Here is a 17,439-nt window from a genome sequence, read left to right as displayed (position 1 = left end):
AAAATTTGATTATAGTTTTATTGTCGATTTTTCACACTTGATAAAGTGTGGGATGTATACTTATTTAACCAATGAACACTATTAAACACAAATATTAGCCACAGGACGAGTGTATTCTAAGACGTAGTATCACTTTAAGAATTAGCTATATCTTATTGCACCTATTAAAGAATAATGTAATTTACGAAAAGAAACACTATTTCATCCCTTGTGTTTTCTTAATAATAAGTACAAAATGTAGGCTATATATAGTTTGCCTATCACTTTTTATCATTCTTTGCCTGAGAACGACGAGGGAAGCACATGGAAACGACAGGCCCGTAGCTATGGGGTGGGGTGGGGCGATTTTGCGATATTGGTCCAAATGCACGTGCACGATTTCGAAGTAGGACAGAACAGGCATTCAGTAAGCGAAAAACCACCAAAAGTATGCCAAGACTTACGCAAGCGCAACGAGATAGAGCGATCGGTATGTTCAATATGGGGGCTTCTTAACGACAGATAGCTAGAACCTTCAACTGCTCCCAGACCACCATCAGCAATTTGATAATCCTCCAACAGACAGGACAAGATCGGGAAGACCGAGGGTGACAACACCGGCCAACGGCCGCTACATCCGGAGGATTAATCTTCGAAACAGATTGGTGACGGCGGCGTCGACGGGAGCAACAGCACTAGGTCATGTCATCAGCAGACGAACAGTCCTTCGAAGACTTCGTTCAGTTGGTATACGAGCCTACCGACCCGTCTACATCGTCAACGCAGACTGCAATTCAGACTATCTGAACAATTCCAACGTCGAAGTATTGCCCTGGCCACCTTGTTCCCCTGACATGAACCACATTTAACCTCTCTGGGGTCATCTTGATCGTCAGCTGAGACAACATGTACCGCCTCCAGTGAACCGACAGTAACTTGAGCCACCCTTAAAAAAACTACGGGCCTGGGAAACGAGGGGTGGTCATGGTGGAAACGTTGCATAAAACTTGTTGTCCCATAAAGCTGTGTCTATATCATAATCCCAGTTGTATTGATATCGGTGGTCTATATAGCCTCATAGAGTTATTAAATATAAACTATATCTCTATGATAATATAGCCTATATAATATAATTCTTCCATATGTTGGCATCACGCGTCAAGATGTTATTCTACAGACACAGTTCACAGATGGGAAGTTGTGATCACCCAGCCTTCCCTAGTCTAGGAAAATGTAAGTGTTCTCGCGTAGAACCTTGAAATGGTTTTTGGAGTTACAACAAAATTTTGAACGTGTGATTTTGACTTTATGATTATTCGGGTTATTCGCAAATGATGATAATCTTTTACGATAAATAGATTGCGGCTAAAGAAAAAAAGTTTACGTAACTTTTGTAAAGTTAAAAAAAAAGGCTTGCGTAATCACCGAAATGTACTCACTATAAACATATCTCGTTTCACATTATTTCCCTGTGTTATATTTGAATTTCAAACTTGCCTGTGTTATCAAAACAAGTTGTATATTTTACTAACTACTTTCTTCAATGTGATGTACTTTAGTATTTCATTTTTGATATATTTCTTTGAAACATACATACAACATGATTCAAAGAATTAAAATCTTTTGTTCATAGTTCCTGCTATTCAATAAAAACATTCTGCTTCAATTTAGACTGTCACTTCCTCATGTTATCCATAATATGCTGGTATTATTATGATGAAATCAGTAATAATTTTACTATTAATGTTAATAACTCTGAAAAACTAATTGGAACATTACATTTGAATTGCAGGAGAGGTAGGCCTAAGTCAGATTTGTACTGTCCATTTAAAACACTGTACAGCTTTTGATATTTTCATTTATCGTTATCAATGAATATTCTTTTTTGATATCTTTATTTTTTAGTTACTATGAGAAAACAGACATATATATTGTCACGATGGTAGAAAAAATGTCAAAAGCTGATTCTGAACAATATGTTCTTTAAAGCATAAATGTGATACTTGTAACAAATCATTTAAAATTCTCAGTAGGCTGAAGAGACGTGTTATCACCCATACAGGAGAAAAACCATATAAATGTGATGTCTGCGCTCAAGGATTTTCATTGCAGAGTTATCTTGGTCGACATAAACTGATTCATCAGGATAGGAACATTTTCAGTTGCAAAACCTGTGGACAACAATTAGCTTCAAAACAATCTTATCTATTACATTTAAAGATTCACACTGGAGTTAAAGATTATGCTTGTGGTTTCTGTGGTAAGTTTTTTCATCACACCAGTAATGTGACCAAACATTGCGCAATTCATCAGAGAGATACCATCTACTTTAAATGTGAAGTTTGTGAAAAGAAGTTAAGTTGTAAAGTTAGTCTCAATCACCATTTAAAGATCCATGCTCCAACATCAGTACATAAGTGTGATATTTGTGGTAAATCTTTTACCACTGTATTTCAAGTCCGCAATCACCAAATCATACACAGTGGAGCCAAACCCTACAGCTGTCATATCTGTAGTAAATCATTTAACAGCAAACAAAATTGTGTAAGACACATGAAAGTTCATACAGGTGTCAAACCTTATAAATGTGATGTTTGTAGTAAGCATTTTAATGATTTGGGTGCACTGAAAGTACACAATAAAATACATACAGGAGAGAAACCATATGAATGTGTGATTTGTAGCAAAGCATTCAGAGCCAAGTGTGATTTAACAAGACATGTAAGAATTCACACAGGAAAAAAACCCTACACATGTTATGTATGTGACAGGTCGTTTTGTCAAATATACCAATTAAAAACACATCAGAAGACACATGAAAGTAATAGAAAGAAATTTGAATGCCAAATCTGTTCTAAATTATTGGGTTACAAAGGTGCATTAGAGCGACACTACAGGATATACAGCGGTGAGAAGCCCTATTCTTGTAATAAGTGTTCAAAATCTTTTCGATCCCAGTCAGAGTTACGGCTTCATATCTGCACACATACAGGAGAGAAACCCTTCAAATGTGATGTCTGTAGTCATACATATAGTAATAGTTCTAACTTACACAGACACAAGAAAATACACACAGAAGATGAAGAAAATGTACATGAATGTAAACTTTGTTTAAGAACATTTGTTTATAGAAATAATCTTGTCAGACATAAATGTAAAAGATCAAATAAAAGAATGAAAAAGTCAGATAGAAGTGAAATGAAGAGTTTACAGATTTAACATCTGATTTATGTATTCAGTGCTAGGTACAAGAGGGTTTACTATTTAGTGATATATGAGTGTAATGCATGTCCCCAATGCTTGATAGAAGAGAGTGAGACATACGAGTAATACCTTTGTCACTTGTCAAACATTTTATAAGTTTAAGTTATTTGTAAAAGGATTATTATAGATAGATATTTTCTAGTCTGGTAAAAGAGGTCACAGGAATGTAATGGATTCTGTATAAAATAAAATTTGATGCTTTGTGGTTGCATCGGCCAATTTGATTATGTGCTCTACTGAATACACTTTTCTTAAATAAGGTTTTCATCAAACAATGTTTATTCAATATAATTGTTAATTTTGTCCAAAGATTATTTGCAAAACCGGTAAATTATTTTCAACCATAGATTCTATATTCAAATTTTATTTTATTTTGTGCATATGTTGCCAAAACAATTATTCTAGTCTTACCATATTAAAATATTTTTCAGAAATTTGCTTTTGCTTTTATTAAATGTCTTAGATTTGAAATAAGACCAAACAGGTACCTCTGTGATTACAATGATTTCTGAATTGAATTCTGCCAATCATTTCCGAATGAATTGAAATATCAACTACAAAATACTACTAAGACTTAGATTGTGATGAAAATATTAACCACTTGAAAAGTTATTATATTTAAACATGATTTTACAGAGGGGAATTTTCAGTCTCAAAAGTCTGTCATTTTAGAGTGAGTTTTCAAGGAGGAAAGTGTATCTATTTAAAATGTAAAATCGCTGAACCTAATATTTTATGGACCCGAAGACATTCCAAGACATTTAAAATACAAATGAAAACTTGATTTGGGATATTTATCACATGAGAGAAAATATTAAATTCAGATCTCAACATAGTCAGAGAGTAGTTACTTTTATATATAGATAGATAGATATATTTTTAATAATGTGAATCTTCCAAGATCCAAACATAAAAAGGTCAGGTCGTGTGGTAAGTTTTGTGAAACAGTTGACTTTAAAGTGGTCGTAGTAGGCAGAATTGTCTCCCATCGTTTTACTCTCTTATGTTGTGAAATCAGAAATAGTCAGCAAATAGTAAACACTGAGGAAATCGACCTTTGGTCCCAATGAAATTAAAAATCAGCTTTTTGCATTTGGTTTCTTCATTATATTGTCTCGACTGGTGATATTTATTCTATAGGTAAACATGTTTAATGTGGTTTAGATTGTCACTTATAGGATGCACTGTAAATGATTCTCTTGGCGCTTATTAAAACAACTCATGTGAGGTTTATCATGTGACATGTCATACTCAGCCATAAACTGGTACCCCATTCCATCAAGCTTCACACAGAAGGAGCGGTTTTGTCCTATTGTCATCTTAGTATTGATTGGTCGAAATTCACTTCATTCTCTACAGTAAGGTCATTGGGGTTCCTTGTTTTCAATGCTAAATAGATGATGTCTCGCAAAGTCAAGTTAATAACACAGACATTTTTGGATGTTTTCCTTTTTTTTTTTACCAACTCGGTGGTAGTCTATAGCATCAGTAAGCTTACATCAATGATTTTTCGTTTGTGAAGCAATTAATTGTAAAATTTCCAAAAACTTTTAAGTTTGTTTATACAGTGGTGTAACCTATTTTCGTGGATATAAGGATTCAACACCGAATTTCGTCAAAGTTAAAAAAACGAAATTTTTTTTTTATGTCTTAGATGTTCCCTCAGATATTCTACAAAATAATTAAAATTGGTTTGTTTCGATTTTCTTTATGAATCCTTCACTTTGACCCATATTTCATGAGCAACCAACTCGGCAACGGCGGCAGAATATGTTACCTATTTTCGTGTACAATGTTTGATCTATAAATAAATCGAGAAAAACATGTTGTATGGATGCCGGGTGGTATAATTAATTTCTCTTAGTATTTATCTTTAATATCAGTTCATTATAACTAGTGATCACGTGACCTCATTCGTTGGACTACATTCTAGCAGACTACACTTGAAATTCCGATTACAGCTTGGGGTTATAAGGAAATTCAGCCGATAAAAAATGGTGACGTTTGGTAATAACTGAAATCTGCCATTTTGTATATGTCAAAGTATACATTAATACATTTAACTTGCTTGAAACTACTGGATTCATTCTACTAGCTGATATTGTGGAGATAACACATGTTTATCAAAACAAGCTAATGCGGAGGTCACGCGAGGTCACGCGAGGTCGCACATGTAAATTATTAATCATTTCCGGAAATGCACGAAAAATAGGTTAGCACGAAATTAGGTTACTTGACTCTACAATAGATTGTTTTTGGGTTGATGAGAATGTTAACCACTAAACAATTGGGGCCATATATTCAAATGATGATTTAGTTATTTGTAAACTAGCAATTTTCAGTCCGAAAAGTAGGTCATTTTCACTTGAATTTACTGGAAATATGTCTATTTCAAATATAAAATCACTGAACCTTATATTTCTATGGACACCAAGACATTCTGAGACAATTGGTATAGAGCTGAAAAGCTCAATGTAGTCAGAGAGTAGCCTGATCACTTTGACACTTGCTCTACTAAATATTGTCAATTGGCCAATTAATTTATTGATAAAGTTTACCTTTTGTTATCTTTTGGACTTTTGCACCTTTTTAAATTGTGATAATAGCCTGTTCAAGTACTCTGTACTTGTAAAGTAGTCTATTATAAACTAATAAATATAAAACATCTGAAGTTTGAGTTTGGAAGGTGAGTGATATTTTGCAGGACACATAGGCTGTTAAAGTTTCTTTATTGTTTGTGTGGTGCAGGGAGGTTTAATATTGCCCTGTTGTTATCTGTGAAATTCACAATATCTTAGATTAATTTCAACAGAAAAGCTAACTTTGACTCTGACTGTTAACAATTCATTGAAACTTGCATGTCCATTTCACTTGCATTATGAACATATTGTTTAGGTGCACTGACTATGATCAGACAATCATCTATCTTGTTACTATCTGAGCTAGTGATCTCATGTAATTGTATTTACATTCATCCAGAACGTAACCCCCTGCATATTGCATCCCGAATCCCGGGTTTTGATATGGTCTTATTCACCTGTATTAATTATTATTAACCTAAACAATCTACACTTCGGTTTGTGGGTGAAATTAGATTGGAGCTATTTAAATCTGACCAATTGGATCAGTAGATCAAAATGAGAAAAACCAAACTAACAACTCCAATTCTTTACCCAACTTCTTACTTAATTCTGTATCGTTCAAAACATTTTATGACACGCTGCTTTCGTTTTGTTTACGTTCGTGATTATAGTGTCATAACAAGTGGTTTAATTTGATTGGCTGAGATTTTCTAGAAAGATTCCAGAACCAATTTTCATTGGACAATATTTGTGTGACTACGTGATTTTCCTCAATTGTATTACCACGGCCCGAGGAAGTATGACGAATAGGGGTGTGGTTTGGACACGATGCCCCCTGCACTCATTCTTCAACCTAGATTTAGTAACCTAATGCTCAAACCTAAGGAACAAAAGCAACCATGCTTTGAAGGAAAGAAACTGTGTCCTCAATATATGTGCATGGATATGGATAACTGACTTGAAAAGTTAGTAAAGCTATTTTTCATTTTTAGTGGCCGGATTAAAAACAGCAAATATGATGATGGCATCATCCAAATCTTTCCTGTCTGATACAGAGAAGACATTTGAATATCAGAATATACTTCCGTCTTTACCTATTCCTCCACTACAACATACACTAGATAGATATTTAGATTCAGGTTGGTAAGATTTTTCTTCTGACAGTGCAGCAGGTTGGAGGTGCTAACATGGGAAAGGCAATGGCAAAGCAAAATGCTTATACACCAGCCCTTGAAATGGAAATTCTTAAGTTGCTTTGTTTTAAATTGCATATTATAGCTTAATCAAGACTGATAAGTAGAGCTCATTATATGCATTGGAGCATTATAAACTGCTGTAAATTTAAATGCTTTGATACTTTTGCTTCAAATTCTAACTTTTGTTGGCAATCTTGTATTTACATCATGGCAGTCTCTGTACAGTGCTGTTAAACATATATTTCAGTAAAACCTCATGTAACAGAAGAAGAATACAGACAAACAGAATTTCTGGTCAATCAGTTTGCCTCTGGTCTTGGTAAAGAATTACATTTTAAACTAAGTGAGAAGGCCAAGTATATGAGAAACTGGGTAAGAATTAGTCAGAATGTTTCTAGAAATATTTTCATCAAACTTGGTGTTGAACTTCAGAACGTGTAAGTGAATGTGTAATTTTTTGTATGTATGTAAAACATACAAACAAAACATGGATTCTTTCAGAAAATAGTGCATTTAATATTCAATTGAAAAAAGATATTAACCATGTACTGGAATTGTGTATTATAATGAATTTGTGTTACATTTAATGTCCTTAAATGACATGAGTGATGTAGCTTTCTTATAATGATGGAATTGAAAGTTTGATAAAGCTTTGAAATAAATTTCAGCTGGAAAAATGGTGGGATGAGGCTGTATATTTAGAATTACGTAATCCAAATGCTTTATATGGTAACATGTCTGGTCCAGGCCCATATATGTACAATCTATGGACAGCGAAAGCAGACAGCCAGTTAGAAAGAGCTTCTCTAATGCTTAATGTTATAACAGAGTATTGGCAAAACTTAAGAAGGTAAATGAAGTCTTTGCTATTGGATCACAGAATAAAGACATTTTCCTTGAAACTACCATGGTTCACAAAGTCAAAATAATTTTTCATATCATTATATTCATGTATTATTTATGAGATTCTCCTTGCTTGAGTAGATTATAAATGAGGTAACATTATATGAATATTCATTATCTGTTAAGTAATAAACTGGCACAATACAAAATGTAAAAATATGTAATATATATAAACCTGTTAGAGAAAAGATTGTTTAAAGAATGGAATGTGATGTGGAACTAATTTTTTCTTTGTAAAACAGGACATCTTACCTCGAAAAATTTGGACACAGAATTTTTGTCTCAGTTGTTGCTTAATGATTTTTTGTAATTTCTAGGGAGAGATTACGCCCACATAAAGATAATAAAGGGAGATCACTATGTATGAATCAGTTTCGTCGAATGTTTAATTGTTCACGTATACCTGGTCATTTCAAAGATGAACTTTTATATCATTTTAAAACAGGTAATTCTTGTTCATCTTATTATAATAAATTATTTTCAAAGTGCTCAATACATCAATATTGTAGAGCAACATAGAAACATTAAAACAGAACCTGAAACATGCCATTACTCAGAGTTTTAAGATGTGCAATCTTAAGACATATAACATCAGATATAGTTTCAATTATTTTGTATTTATGTTCAAATCAGATTTTGTGCTCAAAAGAAGAAGGCCTATAGCATGGCTAATGGCTTCCAAAATAGATAATATGTTGTTTTAATATGAGTTGTTTTTACTTTCTTACATTGACAAGTGCTGCCTTTCCTCAATTTATTTTTTAGAATCAGAAGGAGACTGCCCAAGCAATATTATTGTTTTGTATAAAGGAAGGATATTTTCTATACAGTCTGTTGATGAAAATGATGAACCACTAACAGCCCCAGAATTTATGATCTTATTACAAATTATATATAAACAATGTAACAGTTCACCTCCTGGTCAAGGCCTAGCTAATCTTACCACATTAAAACGCTCAGACTGGGCTGAGGTAGGTACATAGACTAATTCTTCTCAAGTCAGATTTGGCTGAATCAAAGCTTTCTAGTTATTTATCTAGTAGCTTTCATGAAAAATGCTTAACGATTGTTTTGTTTTAGCTCTTAACGGATTGTGAACTACCTTGTCTAAAAAGTTGGCTGTCAACTACATGATCAAAGTCAGCCTATCCTAATTTCCTTCCTACTTGCAAATTTTTTTCCTGAGGTGCATACTGTTTACAATGACAGATTTCTTTTTTACTTGAGCGTAAGAATTGGTGTGCATTATATTCACAATTATAAAGTATGTATTTTAGCAAAAAATGTGCCTTCAAAGTTTTATTTATATAATTTATTGTTTATAGGCCAGAGGACGAATTCTAGCTCTACATCCAGATAATTATCACAAACTACAGGAAATAGAGAAGTCTGTTTTTGTACTGGGTTTAGATGATTATAGTCCTAAAGATGAATCAGAGGTATGTAATTAAATAGGCAGTTAAGGCTGGGCGATATATATCGGTATTACGATATAATATTAGTAATATCGCCTACACATCTACACTTTTGTTCCAAAAACCAGTAAAAACCATCCTTAATATTGTGATATATTGATATTGCCCAGCCCTATGGACAGTTATAAAATACCTATAAGGAGTAAAAAAAAAATTTTAGTTTTCTTGATAATAAAGGCTGGACAGGTATAACATTTTGTTATTCTTCTCAAATACTATAATTTTTTTTATTTGTAGTTAGCATGGCAAGGTTTAGGTGGTAATGCTGAAGGGAAATGGTTTGATAAATCTTTATGTGTTGTTGTTTATAAAAATGGTTTAATTGCTTCAAATTGTGACGTAAGTGGGTTCTATAAAACTTTCATTTAGAGGAATAAAGACTTCCAGTATGTATGTGCAGGAAATAATAAAACAATAAATATTTGTGCAATACAGACTTTCAAATTTGTTTTCTTTGAATTGTTTGAAAAATGAGTTTGCTTTTGATTGAACATTAAATATTGAAGAAGTTATCCTGTATTTTAGCATGCCCCAACAGATGCCATGGTATTAGTATCCTGTACATATTATGTTCATCTAAGAGTTTTAGAACATAAAGGTTCCTGGCAGGTAAGGCTATCTTTTTTTCATATATATACTGTGATACATGTATGTGTATCATATATAGATATATCCCATGGTTAATTACACAATATTATATTTTTGATCATTTTGCAACTTACATTCAGTGATTTTTAACAAACATATACATATTAAAGTCTGGGAGTAATTGAATGCATATATATATATTTACAGGGAACTAAAACTATCAGGAAATTAAAGGCACCAATGGAATTGGAATTACATCTTGATCCCCATATTATAAAAACCATAAGCGAAGCCAAAACTATATTCCCAAAAAATGTACGTATTGTGATAAAATTTTGTCTTCTTTATAAACAATAAAAGTCTTAGCTGTTATTATACAATATTTCAGACCAGCAGAAAAACAAGTGAAAAAAAAACAATATTAATCAGTGATTCACAGAGCTCTGTCATTATTACATTATTGGAGAAATATTTCCATTATCTAAGTTCGTTTATTTAATGAATTAAGAACATTTCAGCCAAATATTATGACTTGTGGGGTAGAAGTAAGCCATATGTGGAATTATCTTAACTAATATTCTATGTTATTTTCAGTGTGATAGTGTAGAAGTATTAACCAGCCATTTTACAGAATATGGTAAATCTTTTATACGCAAACACAAACTACACCCAGATACACATGTACAGCTAGCATTACAATTAGCTTATTACAGACAGCATAGGAGGTAGATAACATAAACTACACCCAGATACACATGTACAGCTTATTGATTCTGATGAAACTTGGTGTGATCATTGAAATTGATAAGATCTCAGACAAGTTCTAACTTGACGCATTTTCGATGAAATGTTTTTGAGTTAATGCCATTAACTTACGAAATACGCGTCAAAATTTGTTTGTGAGCACAATAGAAGCTACAGTTTTCAACCGATTATGATGAAACTTGGTGTGATCATTGGAATTGATAAGATCTCGGACAAGTATTAACAAGAGATATTTTTGATGAACATTTTTTGAGTTATTGCCCTTGACTTTGTAAACACGCGTCAAAAGTTGTTTTTTGCCCTTGATTAGAGCTGTGTGATTTAATTGTTTATTGTATTTGGGTTATTGATATTGATTTTAAAAAATTTTGTGGAATTATTCAGCATAAATAATTTCTTCAATATGAGAAAATTCGTACTTTAGTCACTAAAGACTGTTTTATCATTTCTGCCAGCTGCCAGTGGGCGTATGTTACCTTGCATCGCAAGCTATCTTTTATTCATTTGTCATTTAGCACATTGAACATTGTATAACATATCTTGACAAGATCTGAAGTGGAATAAATGTTTTCACAGTTGTTGATGGTCCAAAATTAATTCAGATTAGACAGAAGATTATTAGATCTATATGCTATTTTCTTTATGTAGACCAGCACCAACATATGAGACAGCTACAACTCGAAGATTTTATCATGGTAGAACAGAAACTATGAGATCTTGCACTACTGAGGCTATTAATTGGTGTAAAGCTATGGTAGATCCTTCTGTTGGGGTAAGTTGACGTACAATGGCATGGATTAATCGCAAACTGCAATGTGGAGACCAGAGGTTGTACAAAAAAATCTTAATCAAATCTGTCTAGATTTTAGAAGGATGAAGTAACATAGATGTGTTTAGTAATTGGTTGAGATAGCTTGCAAGGCAAGGTAACATACGACCATTGGCAGCTGTCAGAAATAATAAAACAGGCTTTAGTGACTAAAGTACAAATTTTTTCATATTGAAGAAATTTTATTTGTTTGAATTCAATGATATATATATAAATATATATATATGCCAGTTATTTATGCTGAGTAATTCCACAATTTTTTTAAAAATCAATATCAATAACCCAAATACAACAAATAATAATACAACAGCTCTAATAAAGCTCTAAAAAAATCAAGTCAATTCTAAAACCATTTATCAAAAAATTGTCAAATTCAAACTTGACCAAGATCTCATGAATATAATGATCACACCAAATTTCTTTTAAATCAGTTCAAAACTCTAGTCTCTTTTGTGTGCAAAAAATTTTTCCCAAGTCAAGGGCAATAACTCAAAAACTGTTCATCAAAAATACGTCAAATTAGAACTTGTCCAAGATCTTATCAATTCCAATGATCACACCAAGTTTCATCAAAATCAGTTGAAAACTGTAGCTTCTATTGTGCTCACAAACAAATTTTGAAGCGTTTTTACTAAGTCAAGGGCAATAACTCAAAAACCGTTATTCGAAAATGCGTCAAGGTAGGATTTGTCAGAGATCTTATCAATTCCAGTGATCACGCCAAGTTTCATCAGAATCGGTTGAAAACTGTAGCTTCAATCCTGTGCACAAACTATTTTAACAGATTTCGACGTGTTTTAACAAAGTCAAGGGTAATATCTCAAAAACTGTTTATCGAAAATATGTCAAATTTGAACTTGACCGAGATCTTATCAATCTAAAGCATCACACCAAGTTTTATCAAAATCAGATGAAAACTGTCTTTATAGTGCTGAGAAATGTTGACCAACGGACCGATGGACAGGGGCGACGACAATATAAGACCACATATTCATGTGGGCGTATAAAAGTGTACTTTGGAAGAGTCAGCTAACGAGTAGTTCCATTACATAGTGCAAAGATTACCAAACATCACATTCAGAGAGCTTGTGTTCATTTTTTGCATTTCAGGGTGGTAGAAGATACCAATTGTATAAAATGGCAGCCGATAGACATAATAAGTTGATGGATGAATGCTCAAATTTTGAAGGTAAGATAATGATAATTGAAAAATAAACTACATTATTTTAAAGCCCCAAGAACTGTTCAACTTGTAGGAAATCTCATTGTATTTTCAAACCTTTGGATGATCTATATGGATAGGCAGAGTAAGTTATTTTATTTATCATGTATAATTTCAGGCTGTGATCGTCATTTATTGGGTTTGGCCATGATTTGTCGAGAAGAAAATATTCCTTTACCGCAAATATTTACAGATTCATCCTTCTTTAGAAGGTAATTACTGGTCTTTATTTAGTAGAAATAAGCAAGTGTATTCTTCATTGTTAATGCCTATTGAGATAGATCTGAATGAAAGGGCTGTCCTTGGTCAGTTGCATAATAATACAATATATTTTAATTTGCTATAATAATACAATATATTGTAATTTGCAATAATAATACAATATATTGTAATTTGCTATAATAATACAATATATTTCAATTTGTTATAATAATACAATATATTTTAATTTTCTATGATAATACAATATATTTTGATTTACAATATATTGTAAATTGTTATAATGATACAATATATTTTAATTTGCTATAATAATAGGATGTATTGTAATTTGCTATAATAATATCATATATTGTAATTTGCTATAATCATACAATATATTTTAATTTTCTATAATAATACGATATATATTAATTTGCTATAATAATACAATATATTGTAATTTGCTATAATCATACGATATATTTTAATTTGCTCTGATAATACAATATATTGTAATTTGCTATAATCATACAATATATTTTAATTTTCTATAATAATACGATATATATTAATTTGCTATAATAATACAATATATTGTAATTTGCTATAATAATACAATATATTTTAATTTGCTATAATAATACAATATATTTTAATTTGCTATGATAATACAATATATTTTAACTTGCTATAATCATACAATATATTTTAATTTCCTATAATAATACGATATATTAATTTGCTATAATAATACAATATATTGTAATTTGCTATAATCATACGATATATTGTAATTTGCTATGATAATACGATATATTCTAATTTGCGATAATAATACAATATATTTTAATTTGCTATAATAATACAATATATTTTAATTTGCTATAATAATACAATATATTTTAACTTGCTATAATAATACAATATATTTTAATTTGCTAAAATAATACAATATATTGTAATTTGTTATTATAATACAATATATTTTAATTTGCTATAATAATACAATATATTTTAATTTGTTATTATAATACAATATATTTTAATTTGCTATAATAATACAATATATTTTAATTTGCTATAATAATACAATATATTTTAACTTGCTATAATAATACAATATATTTTAATTTTCTATAATAATACAATATATTTTAATTTGCGATAATAATACAATATATTGTAATTTGTTATTATAATACAATATATTTTAATTTGCTATAATAATACAATATATTTTAATTTGCTATAATAATACAATATATTTTAACTTGCTATAATAATACAATATATTTTAATTTGCTAAAATAATACAATATATTGTAATTTGTTATGATAATACAATATATTTTAATTTGCTATAATAATACAATATGTTTTAATTTGCTATAATAATACAATATATTTTAATTTGCTATAATAATACAATATATTTTAACTTGCTATAATAATACAATATATTTTAATTTTCTATAATAATACAATATATTGTAATTTGCTATAATCATATCATATATTTTAATTTTCTATAATAATACGATAATAGCGAAACTGTGGTATTTATTTGCCAATATCTAAACAAAATCACATTTGGTTCAAATGATAATAATAATGATTGTTTGATATTACAGTGGTGGAGGAGGTAACTTTATTTTATCAACAAGTTCTGTTGGTTATACTCCCGTATATGGTGGAGTAGCTCCAATGTGTTCTAATGGTTACGGTGCTTTTTATAGAATAGAAAATCATCAGTAAGTATTTTTTTGTTTATCATAGATTGATTTGAAAAAAAGCACATCTTATAATTGAAATCAATTAGTCTTTTATATGATGAAAGTCTGCAGCTCAACTGATTTTCCAAGGACAAAAGTAAACATTATTTCTTTTTCTATTACAGAATTGTATTTTTCTTGACATCCTGGACAGAAGATAAAGATACCAGTGTACAACAATTTGCTAAAGATTTACATACAACTTTACAGGAAATGATCAAGTTAATCCAGACACAAGTCACAGAGTCAGCTCGTTTATGAACTGTCATATTCATATAAAATGTCATGAACTTATAATATATAAGCTATTTTTAAACAATCAGTAACAGATCTATTTATCAGTAAAAGTCTGAGTGTTCATGTTTGTAAACAATATAGAAACTCTTTGAGTAACAGGTTGTTTCAGGTTCTGTTTTAATATTTCTATATTGCTAGACAATTAATGTATTGAGCACTTTTCTGAAAGTGAAAATATTTTGTTATGCATAATCATGACAAAAGGAATATTCTACAGATATTTTGATTAATTTTTAATATTTTAAAGCATAACCAAACCATAGTTCATGATGTTTAAATTGGAATATACATGTATGTGTTTTATATATTTTACATTCCATTTTAAAGATGGGTTTCCTTATTTTTTTTAGTGTCAACTTAAGCAGACTATTTGATTAATTGGTAAATTATCATGTATTCTTAATCATATCATTATGTTCTTATTGCATATGATTAAGAGCTTTTTTACCAATCATAAATGTCCATCTTTGTACAGTCTGGATAAGCAAAAAAAGACTTTTTGACCTTTCTTGATCGGTCACTCGTTGGAATTATGTTGGTAATTCTCGTCTAATTTAGATAATTATGAATTATTTATGGACATGTGAGACAAACTGGTATTTTTCCAAGTCATTAGAACACCTCTCCTTTCTTTTGATATAAGTATTAGCATTTTCATTTTCATAAATGAAAATAAGGGAACCCATCTTTAAAGAAAGCACAATTTATCACTTTTATCATCATCATTACTTTTAGGGCTAATTTTTATACAACCACATCTCTCAATGTGGACGTATATTGTCGGCACCCCTGTCCATCCGTCCATAAACATTTGCTTGTAAACGCTCTAAAAACTAGATTTTTTGATGGAATCAAATGAAATTCGGTATGTGTATACATATTCATAAAACGAAGATCAAGTTCGAATTTGAGCTATTTTTCGACCGTTAGAAGCAGAGTTATTGCCCTTGCCCCAAAATCTTGAATATGCTATTACTCTCTTAGTTTTCAACCAATTTTGATGGAACTTAAAATGGATGTTTAGTTTTTACCATCCACATGCAGTGGTGGGCGTATATGGCTGTGGTCCACTATCTTAATATTTTTTAATTATCAGATTTTACTTAACTGCTTCTTGTTTATGCAATATTATCTTTTTCTTAGTGGGTGCAAGTTTTAAAAGTATTATAAATTGTAATTGTTTCATGGATTTCCTCGTTCTTTCAGGGTTTTTTCGATGAATGGATTTTTTCTAATTGTACATAACCAATGCAATTGAGCACAATTTAATTTGTACTTTTAAAATAATAGTAAATAGTGGCTTTCCTTTATAAATGAACTTCTACCTGGAAAAGTTGTGCCTTTCGATTTATTTCCAAATTATGGTTGAACTTTGTATCTCATTTTTTTTTTTACCTGATTACCAATTGACAATTAGTCTATAATCTAAAATCAATGAGACAAGTTGAAAATAGGTTGCGTTGCAAGGTAACATACGCCCACTGGCAGCTGTCAGAAATAATAAAACAGTCTTTAGTGACTAAAGTACGAATTTTCTCATATTGAAGAAATTATTTATGCTGAATAATTCCACAAAATTTTTTAAAATCATATCAATAACCCAAATACAACAAACAATTAAATCACACAGCTCTAATCAAGGGCAAAAAACAACTTTTGACACGTGTTTACAAAGTCAAGGGCAATAACTCAAAAAATGTTCATCAAAAATATCTCTTGTTAAAACTTGTCCGAGATCTTATCAATTCCAATGATCACACCAAGTTTCATCAAAATCTCTATATACGGCTCTGGTGGCGTCAGAGCCGTATATAGAGAGAGTCTGGCCAACTTGTGATCTCGCCGCGCTGAACCATGATTGGCGCAGAGCGGTCACGTGATTGAAGGCCGCCATATTGTTACCCTTCCCGCGACGTTTAGGCGTAGGAGCCTGGGTATTCTTTACGTTGTTTAAGCCTAATTCCTGGTCTTGTCTGGCAACAGAATGCTTCGATGTGTGGCATAGAAATGCTCTGTCAAATCTGGAGAAGGTATAGTGATGCACAGGTTCCCTAAGGATAAAAGGAGACGCAGAGAATGGGAAGTAAAGGTCAAACGATCCGACTGGACTCCCCACGACAACTCTCTTCTATGCGATGTAAGTACATTCGATGATTTCAGGGGTTTTGCAAATCGTGTTATGTTCAGGTCTAAAAACTGGATTTAATAGATATGAAAACTTTGTGAGAGGGTTTCTTTCCACGCACTGGCTATCTAAACCTAGGCCTAGACGAGGAGCATGCACCATGGCTTCTGAGACACTGTCAACAACATTTCTGATAGGCCTACACATAATCGATCGATTTATGTTTTTCTATAAATGTGAA

At 31.2% G+C, this 17,439-nt stretch overlaps 3 protein-coding genes across 3 annotated transcripts in view; all 3 read left to right on the top strand.

Annotated features, from left to right (window-relative positions):
- Window positions 1-364: 364 nt before the first annotated feature.
- Window positions 365-3,198, top strand: LOTGIDRAFT_173416 (hypothetical protein; the record flags this gene model as incomplete). The annotated part of the gene is made up of 2 exons (XM_009050896.1): window positions 365-406; window positions 1,969-3,198. The coding sequence occupies 2 exons, from the start codon at window positions 365-367 to the stop codon at window positions 3,196-3,198; spliced, it is 1,272 nt and encodes a 423-aa protein (XP_009049144.1).
- A 1,094-nt stretch (window positions 3,199-4,292) lies between these two features.
- LOTGIDRAFT_226052 (hypothetical protein) lies at window positions 4,293-15,037 on the top strand (the record flags this gene model as incomplete). Its single annotated transcript, XM_009050895.1, has 16 exons — window positions 4,293-4,383; window positions 6,818-6,964; window positions 7,269-7,393; window positions 7,690-7,871; window positions 8,242-8,369; window positions 8,690-8,895; window positions 9,250-9,367; window positions 9,641-9,738; window positions 9,925-10,008; window positions 10,195-10,302; window positions 10,582-10,712; window positions 11,401-11,524; window positions 12,692-12,770; window positions 12,922-13,015; window positions 14,636-14,755; window positions 14,902-15,037. The coding sequence occupies exons 2-16, from the start codon at window positions 6,841-6,843 to the stop codon at window positions 15,035-15,037; spliced, it is 1,857 nt and encodes a 618-aa protein (XP_009049143.1). The 5' UTR covers window positions 4,293-4,383; window positions 6,818-6,840.
- A 2,112-nt stretch (window positions 15,038-17,149) lies between these two features.
- Window positions 17,150-17,439, top strand: part of LOTGIDRAFT_173414 (hypothetical protein) — a gene marked incomplete at both ends in the record, with an annotated part of 2,506 nt that continues 2,216 nt past the window's right edge. Inside the window, one exon of the mRNA XM_009050894.1 lies at window positions 17,150-17,210. Coding sequence (XP_009049142.1) covers window positions 17,150-17,210 — 61 coding nt within the window. The remainder of the gene's footprint in view (window positions 17,211-17,439) is intronic.

This window comes from Lottia gigantea, assembly GCF_000327385.1.
Source record: "Lottia gigantea unplaced genomic scaffold LOTGIsca_158, whole genome shotgun sequence".
Taxonomy (NCBI): domain Eukaryota; kingdom Metazoa; phylum Mollusca; class Gastropoda; family Lottiidae; genus Lottia; species Lottia gigantea.
This window is presented reverse-complemented; position numbering and strand designations above follow the sequence as displayed.